Source organism: Apium graveolens, chromosome 8, assembly GCF_009905375.1.
Source record: "Apium graveolens cultivar Ventura chromosome 8, ASM990537v1, whole genome shotgun sequence".
Lineage (NCBI taxonomy): Eukaryota > Viridiplantae > Streptophyta > Magnoliopsida > Apiales > Apiaceae > Apium > Apium graveolens.
The window spans coordinates 3,830,302-3,846,135 of record NC_133654.1 but is presented as its reverse complement, the minus strand read 5'-3'; the positions used below and the strand labels follow the sequence as shown (position 1 = coordinate 3,846,135).

The window sequence follows — 15,834 nt, the reverse complement described above, 5'->3', positions numbered from 1 at the left end:
AGGGATTAATTACAAATATTAATGAGCAAACTTCTTTGTTGAATTGTTGGTACCTCGTTCTACCGGTTTATTTAACACTTTAAATTACAACTGGTCCATATCTATTCACATAATCACATGTAGTTTTAGCTAAAATTAATTACGAGACTGCCATTTCGTGTATGTGGATAAAACGCGTGGGATTTGTAGCTAAACAACATTAAATAATTATATATATTTTTTTCTTGCACGATAAACAGTTCTTATTTTTTCTTGCTAAGAGTATCTAGATTAAGTTTTATCTTAATATACTCTTTCAAAAAGTAGGTTATATTTTCTCTTTGATTTAGCCGGAATAAAGTATACAAATTAGAGTATATAAATTTAATCCGTCAATTTATACAATAGGTTAGATGTTCGATTTTTCATCTTCGTTTATAGAAATTAGTTGTTATTTTTTTAAAAAAGTAGGTTATATTTTCTCCTTAATTTAGCGGAATAGAGTATACAAATTACATTAAATAAAATTAATCCATTAATTTGTTCAATAGGTTCGATGTTCGATTTTTCATCTTCGTTTATAAAAATTAATTATTTGTATTACTAAAAAAAATAAAATAATAAATATATAAGCATATCAAAACAAATTAATAAGTGTCCACTTTAGATACAAATTAATAAGTGTCAACTTTAGATAATTTGTAATTTGGTTAACCCCTCATTTTTGTTATCCATTTTCATCACGATCGTCAGATTTTCTTCATCAAATAACCAGAACCGTTAGATACAAATACTAAAAAACAACACTGTACTAGTTCTCAAGTTCGAATACCGTCAACAACAAATATTTATATTATTATTTATAAAAATACATATAAATTCTCAGGTTCGAATTTCATTAACAACAAACATTTATATTATTACTTATAAAGATTCATATAAGTTTTCAGGTTCAAATGTTATCAACAATAAATATTTACATTATTATTTATGAATAAGATCTCATCAATTATATATTATTTATACTATTTAAACTTAATTTGAAATTATACAGAGTAAAAATATAATTATATAATCATTATTTAATATATTAATACTTATATAGAATTTTTATAAAATTATTTAAAATAAAAATAAAAATAAAAATATATAAATATTAACGCACGGCCCGTAAGATAGTATATTTAAAACTTGAATTAAAAAAAATGCTACCAATCCTAGCGCCTAGAAGAAAGAAAAACACTGGTCCAACCCCAAAAACAATGACCGAAAAAATGGTTTCTAATAATTAACCGACAGCTTTTTATCATTTCGATATTTCGTTTGATAAGGGGTCACAACATGATTCATTTTAAAAAAATCAATATAATTCAACTATTTAAAAATCAATGTAAAGTATCAATAATAATTAAATAATTAAAATAAATATCCGTAGTGAACTTAAAAACTGATACTAAATATAAATCGCGAGCAGTTCAATCCAAATTCGATTTATAGCCCTCAAAGGTTGACTCAACTGGTTAAAGAGGGGATAACTATTTTCTTGGTCACATGTTCGAATCCCACGGGAGGAGAATTTATGATTATGCCTCTTGAGTTAGATCATGTCTCTTAAATGCGGTTTACCTTGGTTCACGTGTTTTGCAGTTTATTACGTGAACCCGTAGGGTTTACCCAGTACGCACCCGAAAGGTAGCGGCTGCGGGTTATCTACGATAAAAAAAGAAAATTCGATTTATAAATATATATAAATCAATAATTTGAACTATTTTATATTTATTCGATTCGATTATTTTTTGCGTGCAGTAGTAATATAGACAAATCTTTCTTCCAAACAGAAAAAATTGGAGTATCAGTGTAAAGTTATAAACAGTGTGAGTGAAGTTTTGAAATCTTTTGTCAAATGCAAAAGAAATCTACTGTTGACAATTACAGAAGTTCTACAAGTTTCCGTCTATTATTTGATTAATTTGAAATGTTTTGCAATGTGTTAAGAAATTGAATATTAAGAAGTCAAACATAAATTCACCTTTAATTCAAATGATGCGTCATATTTGAAGCGTCTAGATGGCCTTTTTAGCCCTCGTATTGCTCACACTCTTGGATTCAGGTTAAACAAGTCACTTTTAATTAATTGGATGAATTTATGTGTAATATATGTGTTTACTTCATAAATTTAACAACTTAATATAAATTTATGAATTTTCTATTTATAGTATATTCATATAAAATCTATCCATTCTTTTTACATTTTATGAATTTTCGGGAAAAAAGGAGAAATGTGTTCTCCTAAAATCGTTCACGAGTGAATCGAAATTGTGAAGAAATTTAATTTCAAATTTTGACATTCCTCTTTCACAAGTCTCTTTTAAAATAATTTTACAACTTAATAAATTATTAATTAAATGATTTGGTCAGTAACATATTATTTGTACTGACCACATTATTTACTTAATAAATTATTAGGTAAATAATTTGGTCAGTAACATATTATTTGTACCGATTAAATTATTTATTTTACATATTTTTTTACGAACATGGTTAGAAACTTATATTTAATATTATCAAAATTTCTAATAAATAAATCATCAATTTCAAGTTGAATTCTTTCTTCTAGTGTAAAAAAGAACTTGAGAAAAAGTTGTAGAAGAAAATAGAAAGTAGGTAAACAAATTAAAAAGAAAGAGAAGCCATGGAGTAAAGTAGTTGAACCTTACTATAAATAATCTCTCTAAACTCCCCTCAGAAACCCACAAACACATCTTAATAATCTCTCTCGTCGTCTCTCTCTCTCTCTGCAAATCTCTCCCACACGTAAAAAGAAAAACAAACTTCTCGAATAATATTGAAATACATTATTTTATTATAAATAATATATCACAAACCCTACGTAACTGGAATCCACCGAGTTCGGGGTTTGCAGATCAAAGCATATAATTATTTTATATATACACTTATATTATATTCTACGTGTGTTGTGTGTATCTATTTTCTTATTCCATTTCAAGAATCTACTGAGCTGCTGCTGATTCAAGGGTATGTATGTGCATGCATTTTTTCTTTGTTTTTTTATCATGTGATCAAAACATGTGTGTTTTTTTACCATAAATGTTTCATTATTTTGAGCTGAAACATGAACAAAATGGATCTTTTCTATGTGGGGTTGAATTTAAATTGGATTTTATTGATGGGTTTTTGTGATTTTATTGTTGTAGTTTTAGCTCAGATCTGTTCTTGTTAGGTATGCATGTTTTTTGAATTTACACGTGCTGATCAGCATTTTTTGTGTGGCTGTAGTTGCTTTGCTTTTCTTGATTGTTGAAATATAAAAGAAATGAAAAATACAGCTAATTTAGTGATGGCAGATACTTTTTTTTTTGTTAAATCTTGAGGTAAGAGGTGATTTTTATTTATAAATTAATGGTTTTAGTTTTTCGAGTATTAGTAAAAATGTTCGAGCATTCGTTGATAGTCTAGTGTTAAAATTACCTCATGTTAGCTGAGAGGTAATATGTGTTTATGAATTAATGGTTTTAGTTTCTCGATTATTAATAAAAAAAGTTCGAGCATTTGTTGTTAGTCTAGTGGTAAGACCGGATGTTCTTGAGCTAAGAGGTGAGGTGATACCTGTTTATGAGTTAATGTTTTTAGTTTTTCGATTATTTATTAAATTGTTCCAGCATTCGTTGATAGTCTAGTGGTAAGGACTCGTGTTTATGGTTAGAGGTTTTCAGTTTTCACCCCCCTTCCAGCTAATTGAAATTAAATGCATTGAAAATAATTAGCATGATAAAAATAATTGTTTTTAGAGTGTTTAGTTGGATAAAGTCCTTATCTTGGAAGTTTTGGTATTGGTTGTCTGTCTATCTGTACATTCTTTTAGTTGAACAGTATATGATACAGATAATCAGATACTATCTGTCTGTATTAATATACTATTTAGGACACAAGAGTCAAACCTAAGTTTTGTTCTTTTGTTTGTTTAATTCATATGTGATGTTATTGTGTGTAAGTTTTGAGCAATTGGGCTACTTTTCATTTGTTTAGGGGAGACAAAAGTGCCTGATCTGTAAAATTTCGTGTTCTGCAGAGGAGACGGTGATGCAATTATTCCGAGATTTGTTTTAGAATTGTTCTGTCAAGATTTGAATACACCCTTCTTGTAGTGAAGCTAGATCAATAGTTATGGCTGCTACTGCCAGTACTGCATTCTTTTCGGTTTCTCCAGTATCTGATGCCTCTAGTGTCAAGCCTGGCGGAAATGTTGGAGGCCTTCCTACAAGTGTAGATGCACGAGGAATCAGGTCGAAATCTGTTTCTTCTAGATCTTTGCAGGTGAAGGCCAATGCACAAGCCCCGGCCAAGGTGAATGGTACTAGAGTCGGTGTGATGGAAGGCCTTAAGAGCGATGATCAGATATCTTGTTCACCGCCACCAAGAACGTTTATTAACCAGTTGCCTGATTGGAGCATGCTGCTTGCAGCTATCACAACCATTTTCTTGGCAGCTGAGAAGCAATGGACTGTGGTTGATTGGAAGCCAAAACGGCTCGATATGCTAGGTGATCCTTTTGGTTTGGGTAGGATTGTTCAGGATGGATTAGCTTTCCGTCAAAATTTCTCTATCCGTTCCTATGAAATAGGGGCTGATCGGACTGCATCTGTGGAGACACTGATGAATCATTTGCAGGTAAGCTGCAAGTTGCTCCACTTCTTATTCTTTAGATTTACTTTTCAATCAATTTTCCCCATCATATAATGTCGTGGTAATTGTAATTTTTATCTGCAGGATACAGCTCTTAACCATGTAAAGCAGGCGGGGCTACTGGGCGATGGCTTTGGTTCTACACCAGAGATGTGTAAAAAGAACCTCATTTGGGTGGTCACCAAGATGCAGGTCGTATTTGATCGATATCCGACTTGGTAAGACAGTACTTCTTTTCACGACACTTTCCCTTCTATTAAGATATCAGTTATTGTCAGGAAGAACATAGTTTATAGATAAATTCCATGATTAATAATTAAAGAAAGGATCTGATTGATATAATTTAGTTACCGTAGAATCTGTTTTGCTAATATTGAAATCGATAACTTAACCATGACTTTTAACTTTGTTTGTAAACAATAAATCCCCCTTTTGTTACTTGTACTGAATTTGATTTGGATTGACTTCTATACCGATACATATGCATTATAAAGCTGGTAACGCAGATCATAGACATCGTTAGATAAACTACTGTAACACTTTTGTAAGTAATTCACGGTTTTAGGAGCTAATTAATAGTTTATTTTCTCTAAACATTTACCTGAATTGATTGCAGGGGAGATGTTGTTCAAGTAGATACTTGGGTAGCTGCAGCAGGGAAGAATGGAATGCGTCGTGATTGGGTTCTTCGGGACTACAATACAGGGGAAATATTGACCAGAGCTTCTAGGTTGGATATTGTGATGTTTTATTTCCTTGTTCCATCTCTTTTCATAATTAATTTGTTATTTTCTGCATTTTGTTCCGCAATACTAACCAGAACTTTTAAATCATGGAATGAAGTTGTTGGGTGATGATGAACAAACAGACGAGGAAGTTGTCCAAACTTCCAGATGAAGTCCGAGCAGAAATAGGAGGCTTTTTTGTTGATGCACCTCCTGTCGTAGATGAAGATAGCAGAAAATTACCAAAACTTACAGACAGCAGTGCAGATTATATCAATACTGGACTAACAGTATGTCTCTACTCATCTACGAGAGTTATTACCTCTATGCGCATTAAATTTTCACACTGTTTTGGCTGTGCTTCCTCTGAATTTCGATACTTCTAATTTATTTAGCCAAGATGGGGTGATTTGGATGTCAACCAGCATGTGAACAATGTAAAGTATGTTGATTGGATACTTGAGGTAAGTTTAACTTTCTTAAAATTCTGATTGTTTGCACATTCCTATGTTTAATAATTTGGATACTTGATGATTTGCATGTTAAAATTGAGTAGTATGGCTCTGTATAGATGTACTGATCACAATAGTTCAAAATTTGACTAAGATGATCGAATGTCTACATGGTTTGACATATACTTTCTCGGTGTGATTTCAGTTGCCAATTATCACATTTTACATCACAATGTACGATAATTTTGTGTTATTGGGTTTAAGAGAAATGTATACCAGTGATATGATCAGACGGTTTCTTAATTTTTCCATATGGTGATCATCGAAGGGAATATCATTTTAGAACAGCCATGGAACTTTTAGGGGTTTCTAATATTGTTATTCTAATGTATTTGTCGAAGATATACTACTATGTGTCAGTTTTACAATTTCAAGTTCAGAGAGTCCGGTCCTTGGCAATGTCATACCAGTTTATTGCTTGAATCTCTTTGTAGACACAAAATTCTTTATCTATGATTCTGTCATTGAACTTTTTCTCCAATGACAACAAATGCTGGTTCTTTCAGAGTGCACCTGAGCCAATTCTGGAGAGTCATGAGCTTGCTAGCATGACATTGGAGTACCGAAAGGAGTGTACCAAGGACAGTGTCCTCGATTCCCTTACATCTGTTCTTGGGGATGCACCTAATGATCTGGCAAATAGCGGCCAGGTTGAGTGCCAGCATTCCCTACGACTCAAAGACGGTCCTGAGATCATGAAGGGAAGAACCGAGTGGAGGCCCAAGCGTCCCCAGGGACATGGAAGCTTTGGTCAGTTTCCTGCAGAAAGCTCATAGACAACATTGGCAATAATATTGATGAATCACAATGCATTTGTAAAAAGAAATCTCACTTGTCTTGAAAATGTTTCTGGCTCTCTGTCTATAACATATTATATTCATTTTATTCTATGGTTTATCCTTTATGTTGAGAGAAATAGAGGAAATGTAACCCCATTGTAAGTAGCCATTACTCTCAGTTGTGTTGGTTTGCTAATTAGGATACTGAACTGGTTGGTTCAATATCTGTAATGAAATATGGTTTGGTTGTTCTCATTGTAATCTATACAAACTTCAAGCTAGTAAATAACAGGCTTTATCATACTCCTTGTCACCTCGTGTTGCAGTGGTATCTTACTCGTTTTCACAAATGTTAAATCTCACTTGTTCTCATTGTTCTCGACACCTCGTGTTGCAGTGGTATCTCACTCGTTTTCTTTACGGGCGTGTTAAAACTAGAGCATGAATCTTGACTCTTAAGTTTTAGGATAAATTAAAGAATCTTGATAACAGTTGGTGGTGGGGGGAGGTATGATCAGGCACATGGAATGGAAGACAATGGATAAAGCACACTTTACGTGATTTGGCTCCAATTACAAGTTCATATTTAAATATTCTGGGAAAAAATATATTCCTTCCGTCCCGAATTATTTACGTTACTTTTCGGCTTACTTTTCAATACTCGTTTAATGGATACTTCTATAATATATTTTTTTAAAAAAAATTCTGAAAAAAAGTTTCATGTTTAAACTTTTATTCAAATTTTTCTTTTTAAAAAAAAAACATTATAAAACCATACTTTATTAAAGTTTCAAAATACGTGCAAACAGTATATATAAATTATTCGGCGGGATGGAGGGAGTATTAAAAAGGGACAAATTTGCAAGCTGTGCCAGAGCCCAGATGCTACTTTTGCTCTCCATGTTGGAAAGATGAAACCCACTTCCTAGAGTGCTTCTGCCTTAGAATCTTTAGTTTTTTCGTATTCGTTGTGCTCTCGTTTACTTAAGATTATATAAGAGTCTGTCTTCTTCCATCGTTTCAGATATTAGATTCGATTCTCGCTCGGTCAAGAATTTCTTGAAACGAATACTCATTTGTAAGTTTATAAATCATATTAATAAAAAAAATTACATAAATTCAATAAGGATTTTGCAGACAAAATATAAGTCTCGACCCACATTTCCAGTATAGTTAACTGAAAATTATTCAATATTCACACACCAATAATCACATTAGAACCTCGATAAATGAATATTCGGTAAACGAATAATCTCGTCAAATAAATAATTTTTCCCAGTCCCAACATGATAAACACAGTATATTTTAACGTCGATAAATGGTACTGAGCGTATTCATTTATCAAGTTTTAACTTTAATGACATCTTTATTTCCCGTTTCCGCTCACTTCACTCGATGTCAAAAATTCAAATTAGAAAACATCAAAATATATTTAATTATAAAAAAATATTAAATATTCAATAAATATTTTTGCAAACCTACATCTTTAAACAAGAATCGAATTCGAACTCGAACCCGATCCGACCTCCCTTCAACCTCCCGCTACCTTTTTTATGTTTTTCGCCATATCAATTTAAGCTATAATTATAATGATTTTTTTTTTATTTTTTTGCTATAATTTGTGAAATTGAGGTCAAACAATGTAGCGGACCGTGTGTAAAGAGTGTGAGTTGGGTTGATGAGGTCGGCCCACCTAGTCCCTACTCCTTTAGAAAGCGTACAACAATTTGGCCCAATTCTCCAACTTAGGAACATCTTATCTTCAATTGGGCCCCATCCTATATTCCTTAAATTTCTTATTCACAAAATATTTTTTTTTTATTGAGCTATAACTAATATTAATAGTGGCGTGGTTGTAATAATTATGTGAATCACAAAAATTGATATTCTGAAATAAAGTAAAAATTGATAGTTTTGTACAAAATGAAAGAATTGGAAAATGTGATATTATTTGATGAAGCAAATACAAATAAATAGAAAATCTATTGAAATTATTTACTTTACAAGGTTCAACAAAATTCTTTATCTTTTGGATAATATGATTTTCATAAAATTCTAAATAAATACTACCGGATTTTCAAAAATAATTTGTAATTTTATCTGGAGATTTCAATTTTTTTTGAAAAGTTATAAAAACAAATCTAAACTATGTCTAAAATCTGAATTGAATATACAAAACTCTAAAATTTAAAATAGTACTCCCTCTATCCCATTGAATTCTATACGTTACTTTTCAGCACGTTTTTCAATGCTCATTTAAAACATAATTCCCCAATATTTTTTTTTAAAAAAATTCTGAATAAAAGTTTCATGTTTAAACTTTTATTAAAAAAAATTGAAAAAAATAATACGGAACTATATTTTATAAAGGTCTCGAAAAGCGTGCAAATAGTAAACGTATAAAAATCAACGGGATGGATGAAGTATATTGATTATAATACTCCTGCATTCGATTGACTAGGACAAACAAAAACAGCTAACATCAATCAAAGAAACAATTAATATATTCATAATTAACGTTAAAGTTGACTTTAAAAAGATTGAGAATGAAATTACAAATCGGTGATAGTATCTTCTAAGAAAAAAATAAAATCATATTCTTGTATTAAAATTGAAAATTATATTTTTCTAAATATATTATCATGTGAATACTGGTTAATTCATCCTTCCCATTTACTGGGTTTTCTGAAATTTGGAGGACGACTAATTATAATTTTATCACTTCGCTACCCTGAATCACTGAAAATGATATATTTTTAAAGTTTATTCACATATTTAAATCAAAAGTGGTGTGGGTGAAAAAATAAAATATCCATACAAAATTGATCAGTTGCTCCAAAATATTAATTGATGAAACTGTTTGTCCAAAATTTTCAATAAATACATATATATTATAACATACGTATTTGGGATATTTTGAGCAGTACGTACCATCAATCGATATTTTAGACACGTAAAATTTTAAAAAAGTGTATTATAATATAAAAGATGAAAAATCAAAAAATCCACAAAAAATGGATGAGATGCCCCTAATGACATTTGTAAATGTCATGACTGTCCACCCAAAATATCCATCGAGTACGCATATTAGAGCGTATTTTATTTTTAATTTTTTTGTGAAGAACACACATTTTTATACGTATTCACCGTATACAGTGTTAAAATACGCATATGTAATTGTATACACTAAATATACATGTTATAAATATATATTATTTATAAAAAAAAAATATATCAGACATGCATGTTCAGTGAACATTTTAAACAGTTCATATCGATATTTTGGACAATTAGAATTTGAAAAATGATAAATTTGATTTTAAAGGAGAGAAGTGATATAGGAAAATATAGAGCGGAAAATTTGATACACGACACGTGAACACGACACGAAACGATACGAAAAATACGGAAAGATCGGAAAGATGGGAAGTAACTTTTGAAAAACGCATGAACAAAATTCTGACCATCAAATTAAAAAAAAAAATACTCGAGGTGATTTTGAGTAAAAATAATTACACCAACATAGATTCGACAACGCCCAAAAATGTACAACAAGTTAAAAAAAAAGGACGGTAATAAATTTCAACAACAATCGGCCTGTTTCTTACAGGAACCTGTCTTCCAGTCCCACCTTGTTTCTCTTCAATCGAGAACTAACTCACTGGTAATAACCTATACATACACACACTGTATCTATCTATTCTCTACACACACATCAATATAGTATGAATTCTTGATTACTACAAATGGGCTCCTCCTAAATTCATCATTACTCTCTTCAATCCCAAGTAATCCCTCTCTCTCTCTCATTATTGCTTGCCTTCTCTCTCTCTCTCTCTCTCACTTTTTTCATAAATCTTGAATAGGGTCTTCACCAAACTCATCTTTTTTCAAGACCATCTTGCTCATTTTCACTCAGATCTTGATTCTTGGGTATGGTTTCTTTTACTGAAACATGGATTACACTGTGTATAATATTGTATGTAATATTGTTTTTACACTCATTTGTAATGTTGGTTTTGTTGTTTTATGATTGTTTAGGCTTTGTTTGATTAGATGGTTGTTTTTTTGTTATGTTGTTGTCATTTTATTACCAGATCTGCAATGTGTTGATATTTGTGTGTTAGTGTGTATGTTAATGAGGTACAAACTTTGATTGTTTTGATGGTGATTTAGTTTCTTTATTTGTTGCTACTGTCGATGGCATTTTCGAGTAGGTGTGGTTGTGTGATGGGGATTTTTCGATATTTTGTTAGTGATTTTTTTAGGGTGTGTGATACAGTGGAACTGATTCAGAACTTAAGTTCTATGTTATCCGGATTCGGCTGAAAGTGTCCAACATGAAACATGTTCAAGTGTCGGACTCTGTGACATTTTGAAAATTTTACCTATCTTTGGGCTAGAATAGGTGTCCGCGTATCGAGTGTCCAACACGAGTACTTGAGGAAAATTGAAGAGTTGGGGTAGCATGGCTTAAATTTAGTAATAGATGATGCTAGGTAGGTTGCATTGAATTTATTGATTTACTTTTGAAAAATATGGCTAGTAATGAAGGGACATGTAAATATAGATATAGACATTTATGTGTTAGTGTAGTACATGGTACCCTCCCCATACCCTGCGGGATTTACTAGGTACATTTAGTTAGTTGGTATATTTATGTGTTAGTGTGTATGTTACTGAGATGCAGACTTTGGTTGTTTGATAGTGATTTAGTTTCTTTATTTGGTGCTATTGTCGGTGGCATTTTAGAGTAGGTGTGATTTTGTGATGGAGATTTTTCGATATTTGTTGGTAATTTTATATGGTGTGTTAGAATGGAAGTGATTCTAAACTTGAATTTGGTTATAGATGAGGCTAGTTATGTTGCATTTCAGTTTATTGATTTATTTTTGATATATATGGCTAATAAAGAAGGGTCATTTTGAAGAATCTTGATGCTATAAATGGTATCCCTCAAGTACAAGTTTTCGGTTCATTTATAGGGTCATTATTTTGTGGTAAAGCAAGTTTTGCATTTTGTTTGTATTGCGAATGGTTTTAGTTTAACAGAGTACTCGTTTAATGAATTTACTTTCCCTGTTATAGTTTTTTCTCCATTTTTCTTCTTGTAATGTAAGTATGTATACTTAGTTCCATTACAAGGTCGACCTTAACTTAAACACAAGGGACTGATGCCTGTCTGCATGCTTTGTAATATTTTAAATCAAATCAATGTTTTTTAGGGAATTGCACAATTTTTTGATTGTGACACTGAATTCTTCTTACAGCTAGCTCCATATTGGAATCATATCTACTATGTTGAAGCAGATTCTTGCAAAACTCCCTCGGAAATCATCAAAATCCAGTTCAGTAGATTCCGCAACTGGGAGCAGTTCCAGCAGCAATGCTACTGATGTAGTCAATGTCATTTCAAGTCGACTGAATGCTGTTAAACGGATGTCTTCATCGATTTTTCCTGCAAGCATCACAGCTGGAGCTGAGATGATTGAGCCCCAAATATTATTTAAAGATGTTCCGAGTTCAGATAAACAGAACCTTTTCGTTAGCAAGTTAAATTTTTGCTGTTCAGTATATGATTTTAGTGATCCTGATAAGCACTCCACAGAAAAAGATCTTAAACGCAAAATATTGGTAGATCTCATTGAGTTTCTTGCCTCTGATTCTGCAAAGTTTAACGAGTCAACGGTTTCTGCTATGTGTAAGATGTGTGCCAGTAACTTATTCAGAGATTTTCCACCCAAATATGCTTCTCATGGTGCTCGGGGTGAGGCTGAAGATGAAGAACCGTTGTTTGATCTAGCTTGGTCACATTTGCAGCTCGTATATGATCTACTCCTTCGATTTTTAAGTTATAATTCCCTGGACGCGAAGGTGGCAAAGAAGTATGTAGATAATGATTTCATTTTAAGATTACTTGAGCTATTTGATTCTGAGGATCCAAGAGAAAGAGATTGTTTGAAATCAATTTTACATCGAGTGTACGGGAAATTCATGGTTCACAGGCCTTTCATCAGAATGGCTGTTGGAAATATCATCTACCGATTTGTTTTTGAAACTGAAAGGCATAATGGAATTGCTGAGCTATTAGAGATTTTTGGGAGTGTAATAAGTGGTTTTGCTCTACCGTTGAAGAAAGAGCACAAAATGTTTTTGACAAGAGCTTTAATACCTTTACATAAACCAAAATCTGTGGGCGTTTACCATCACCAGCTAACATATTGCATTGTACAGTTTGTAGAAAAGGAGCCAAAGTTGGCTGGTACCGTGATAAAGGGCCTGTTAAAATGTTGGCCAGTCACAAACAGTCAGAAAGAATTAATGTTCTTAAGTGAGTTAGAAGAGCTTCTAGAAATGATTACCATGGATGAGTTTGAAAAGGTCATGGTTTTGTTGTTTCGTCGTATAGCTTGCTGCCTGAACAGCTCTCATTTTCAGGTAATAAGCCAACATTTTCTGCTAATACTTGTTGTCTGTGAAATGCCCGTGGCCCCAACAAGTGTTCAAGTCCTAGCTAAATTGCACAAAGTAAAATGATAAAAATATGTATGCCATATGATTAGAGCCCAGTTATGGGAATAAGTATGGGATTTCATATTAATATCCTTAATAGGTGAGTGGCTCCTCCGCCTTCCATTTGGATGATATCATTACACTAACCCTTGAAACTGTGTGTGGAATTAAGAAACTCCCCCACGTCTTCCTCTATTCCCATCATGCATTCGGGCTATATAAAGCCACCATCAGTTCAGGCTTCAGGTTGTCTGAAGCTATCCATAGAACAGCTGCTAGGATAACTCAATTGCCAAATTTGGTCACACTATGAATATAACTAACGTTTTTTTGTTCACAAAATTCCAAGCCAATTGACAGTCGGCTATTTCTTGATTATTCAAATGATTTCTTTTTTTTTATATCTAATGCGGATTGTGTACACTAGACCCAGATGCTGATCTGTTAATGTTTCATAAGAATGGCAGTAAACAGCATCTATTTGTAATTCTGGCTATGATTTGAATGTATATATACCATATCCAAATATTTATTAATGTAGGAATGTACAATGACATTCAGTTTCAGTGATAGAGAAACAACCTTAATATCTGATTTGACTTGTTAGAACCAAACCAACTTTCTTATTTCACATTAAATTTAGGAGATAGTTGATCAAGTTCTCGAATAACTAACATGCCATTCCAAATATGGCATTTTGTTGCCTCTATTTGTTAGCAAAAACCTGCTATGAAACTGATTAAACCATTTACCGCCTTAGGTACTCTGCCATGGGAGCACCTTCTGTTCATTACAACATCTATTCTAGAATTTTCTTTACCTGTTTCTATTTCCTTTTGTATATTGTATCTACTTGTAAATTGGTAATGCATATAAGTAGTCTCTCAATCTTTTTAATGAATGCCGGATCGTCTTCTATCTGTCAATATGAGCATGGTTTCTTATCATAATAAAAATAGAGGAATTGTTGTAACCTGCATTCTCGTCTTAGGAAGAGTGGTACTAAAGCTTACTTGTTACTCCTGTATTGCAACTTGTGTCAAATTTTGGTCTCATTCTTCGAGTATCTGATCTTGACTCTTGTGTACATGCTCTTTTGCTGACTTATTATTGTAAAATTTTGAATGATTTTTTTAGCAATAATGCTTATGCTATAAACCATACTTGAAACACTAACGGTAGTTCACTGCTATACCATACTTTCTAATGGTAGTTCACTGTTGCAATGGTTATGCTATCATCTCAGTGTGAATTTTGGGCCATTTGAAATTGTCATGACCAGCTCAAAGAACTACCTTTTCAAGGAAAAAGCTATACATGAACTTGTAGGCATTTGACGATTGATGTTTGATTTTGATACTTGGTTTGGTCGGACCTTGTATTAGCAAAGGATTTTTCTCGTCCTTGCATACCAGATCAATTGAATAATCATTATTTATCACATGCTGCAATCTGCATAGTTCTAATCTACCGAGCTACCACATTAGTAATTGTTATGACTCTGCATTGGAGTCAGCTGACGAATCCTACTTTCTAATTGTTTTTAGGTTGCTGAGCGTGCCCACTTCTTCTGGAACAATGAGCACATTCTTTACCTTATAATGCAGAACCGGCAGGTGATTATGCCTTTAGTATTCCCAGCTTTAGAGCGGAACATTCAGAACCACTGGAACCGAGCAGTGCTCAACCTAACGCAAAACGTACGAAACATGTTCTCTGAGATGGATCCAGAGCTTGTGCTTGCATGCCAGGAGAAGTTTGCGGAAGAAACTTCACAGTTAAGTTTGGCAGCTGAAAGGCGGAGAATGACATGGGAACGCCTCGAAAACGCAGCTACTTATCAACCAGTTGCCAACAATATATCTAGCATGATAGAATCTGCTCCATGTGTTGTTGCTTGCTAATCCATGCAAGCACTAGGGGCTGAAGTAGAAGAATATATTATATATGAGTTTTTATTTTGGATGGCATTAGCCGTTGAATGATGATTATGAGTTATGATCTTGTTCAAAGTATTGGTTCTGATCCTCCTTTAAAAAAAATGTTAAACTTTTATGAGAGCTTGTTCAAAGTATTGGTTCTGATCCTCCTTTAAAAAAAATGTTAAACTTTTATGAGAGCTTTTGGAATTTTTTTTATCACTTTAGGTTGGTGTTATTAAACCTCTCACTGAATTTTTTTGACAAGCACCGTACATTGTCAAGTAGTAGTGTCTTCTTATAGGTGGATTACATTACAAATTACAATAGACCACATGTTTAATTACCCTTGATTAGTGCTTAATTTCCTCTCTAAAAACTAGTGCTTAATTTCCTCTCTAAAAAACTAATCATCAGGATCAGGATAGCGCGATGAGATTAGTTCAAGTGCTTAAGGGCTTAGAGCAAGTTCATCAATATTTTAGTTGAAACCTTAAATATAATATAAAATATTATGTCATAGTAATTTAGGACATATTTATCTTACTTGAACTTCAACTATGTGTCTTATTCTCATTATATATTTAATATTTTATTATTAAAAGTTTACTTTCATCATTAAAAGTACAGAGTGTATCATAATATATAATAAATTATGAAATAGGGCAAGGAGAGAAGTGACTTAAAAATAAGGCTAAAGAGG

At 32.5% G+C, this 15,834-nt stretch overlaps 2 protein-coding genes across 4 annotated transcripts; both read left to right on the top strand.

Moving 5' to 3' along the window:
* Nucleotides 1–2,731: 2,731 nt before the first annotated feature.
* Nucleotides 2,732–7,012, top strand: LOC141676857 (palmitoyl-acyl carrier protein thioesterase, chloroplastic-like). Of its 2 annotated transcripts, none has more exons than XM_074482572.1 (7): nt 2,732–3,015; nt 4,070–4,668; nt 4,768–4,901; nt 5,300–5,413; nt 5,527–5,698; nt 5,804–5,872; nt 6,427–7,012. In XM_074482572.1, the coding sequence occupies exons 2-7, from the start codon at nt 4,165–4,167 to the stop codon at nt 6,694–6,696; spliced, it is 1,263 nt and encodes a 420-aa protein (XP_074338673.1). In that variant the 5' UTR covers nt 2,732–3,015; nt 4,070–4,164; the 3' UTR covers nt 6,697–7,012. The 2 variants fall into 2 exon arrangements, with proteins under 2 accessions (XP_074338673.1, XP_074338674.1); XM_074482573.1 differs by having other exon boundaries at nt 4,027–4,668.
* Nucleotides 7,013–10,310: 3,298 nt separating this feature from the next.
* Nucleotides 10,311–15,283, top strand: LOC141677376 (serine/threonine protein phosphatase 2A 57 kDa regulatory subunit B' kappa isoform-like). Of its 2 annotated transcripts, XM_074483284.1 has the most exons (4): nt 10,311–10,487; nt 10,566–10,632; nt 11,970–13,137; nt 14,760–15,283. In XM_074483284.1, the coding sequence occupies exons 3-4, from the start codon at nt 11,998–12,000 to the stop codon at nt 15,114–15,116; spliced, it is 1,497 nt and encodes a 498-aa protein (XP_074339385.1). In that variant the 5' UTR covers nt 10,311–10,487; nt 10,566–10,632; nt 11,970–11,997; the 3' UTR covers nt 15,117–15,283. The 2 variants fall into 2 exon arrangements, with proteins under 2 accessions (XP_074339385.1, XP_074339384.1); XM_074483283.1 differs by having other exon boundaries at nt 10,311–10,632.
* The last annotated feature ends 551 nt before the right edge of the window (nt 15,284–15,834 follow it).

Coding starts and splice junctions, on each gene's coding strand:
- LOC141677376 (XM_074483284.1), top strand. CDS start 11,998: ATGTTGAAGCAGATTCTTGCAAAACTCCCTCGGAAATCATCAAAATCC. Junction 13,138..14,759: donor TGAACAGCTCTCATTTTCAG/GTAATAAGCCAA, acceptor AATTGTTTTTAG/GTTGCTGAGCGTGCCCACTT.
- LOC141676857 (XM_074482572.1), top strand. CDS start 4,165: ATGGCTGCTACTGCCAGTACTGCATTCTTTTCGGTTTCTCCAGTATCT. Junction 4,669..4,767: donor CACTGATGAATCATTTGCAG/GTAAGCTGCAAG, acceptor TTTTATCTGCAG/GATACAGCTCTTAACCATGT. Junction 5,699..5,803: donor ATATCAATACTGGACTAACA/GTATGTCTCTAC, acceptor TAATTTATTTAG/CCAAGATGGGGTGATTTGGA.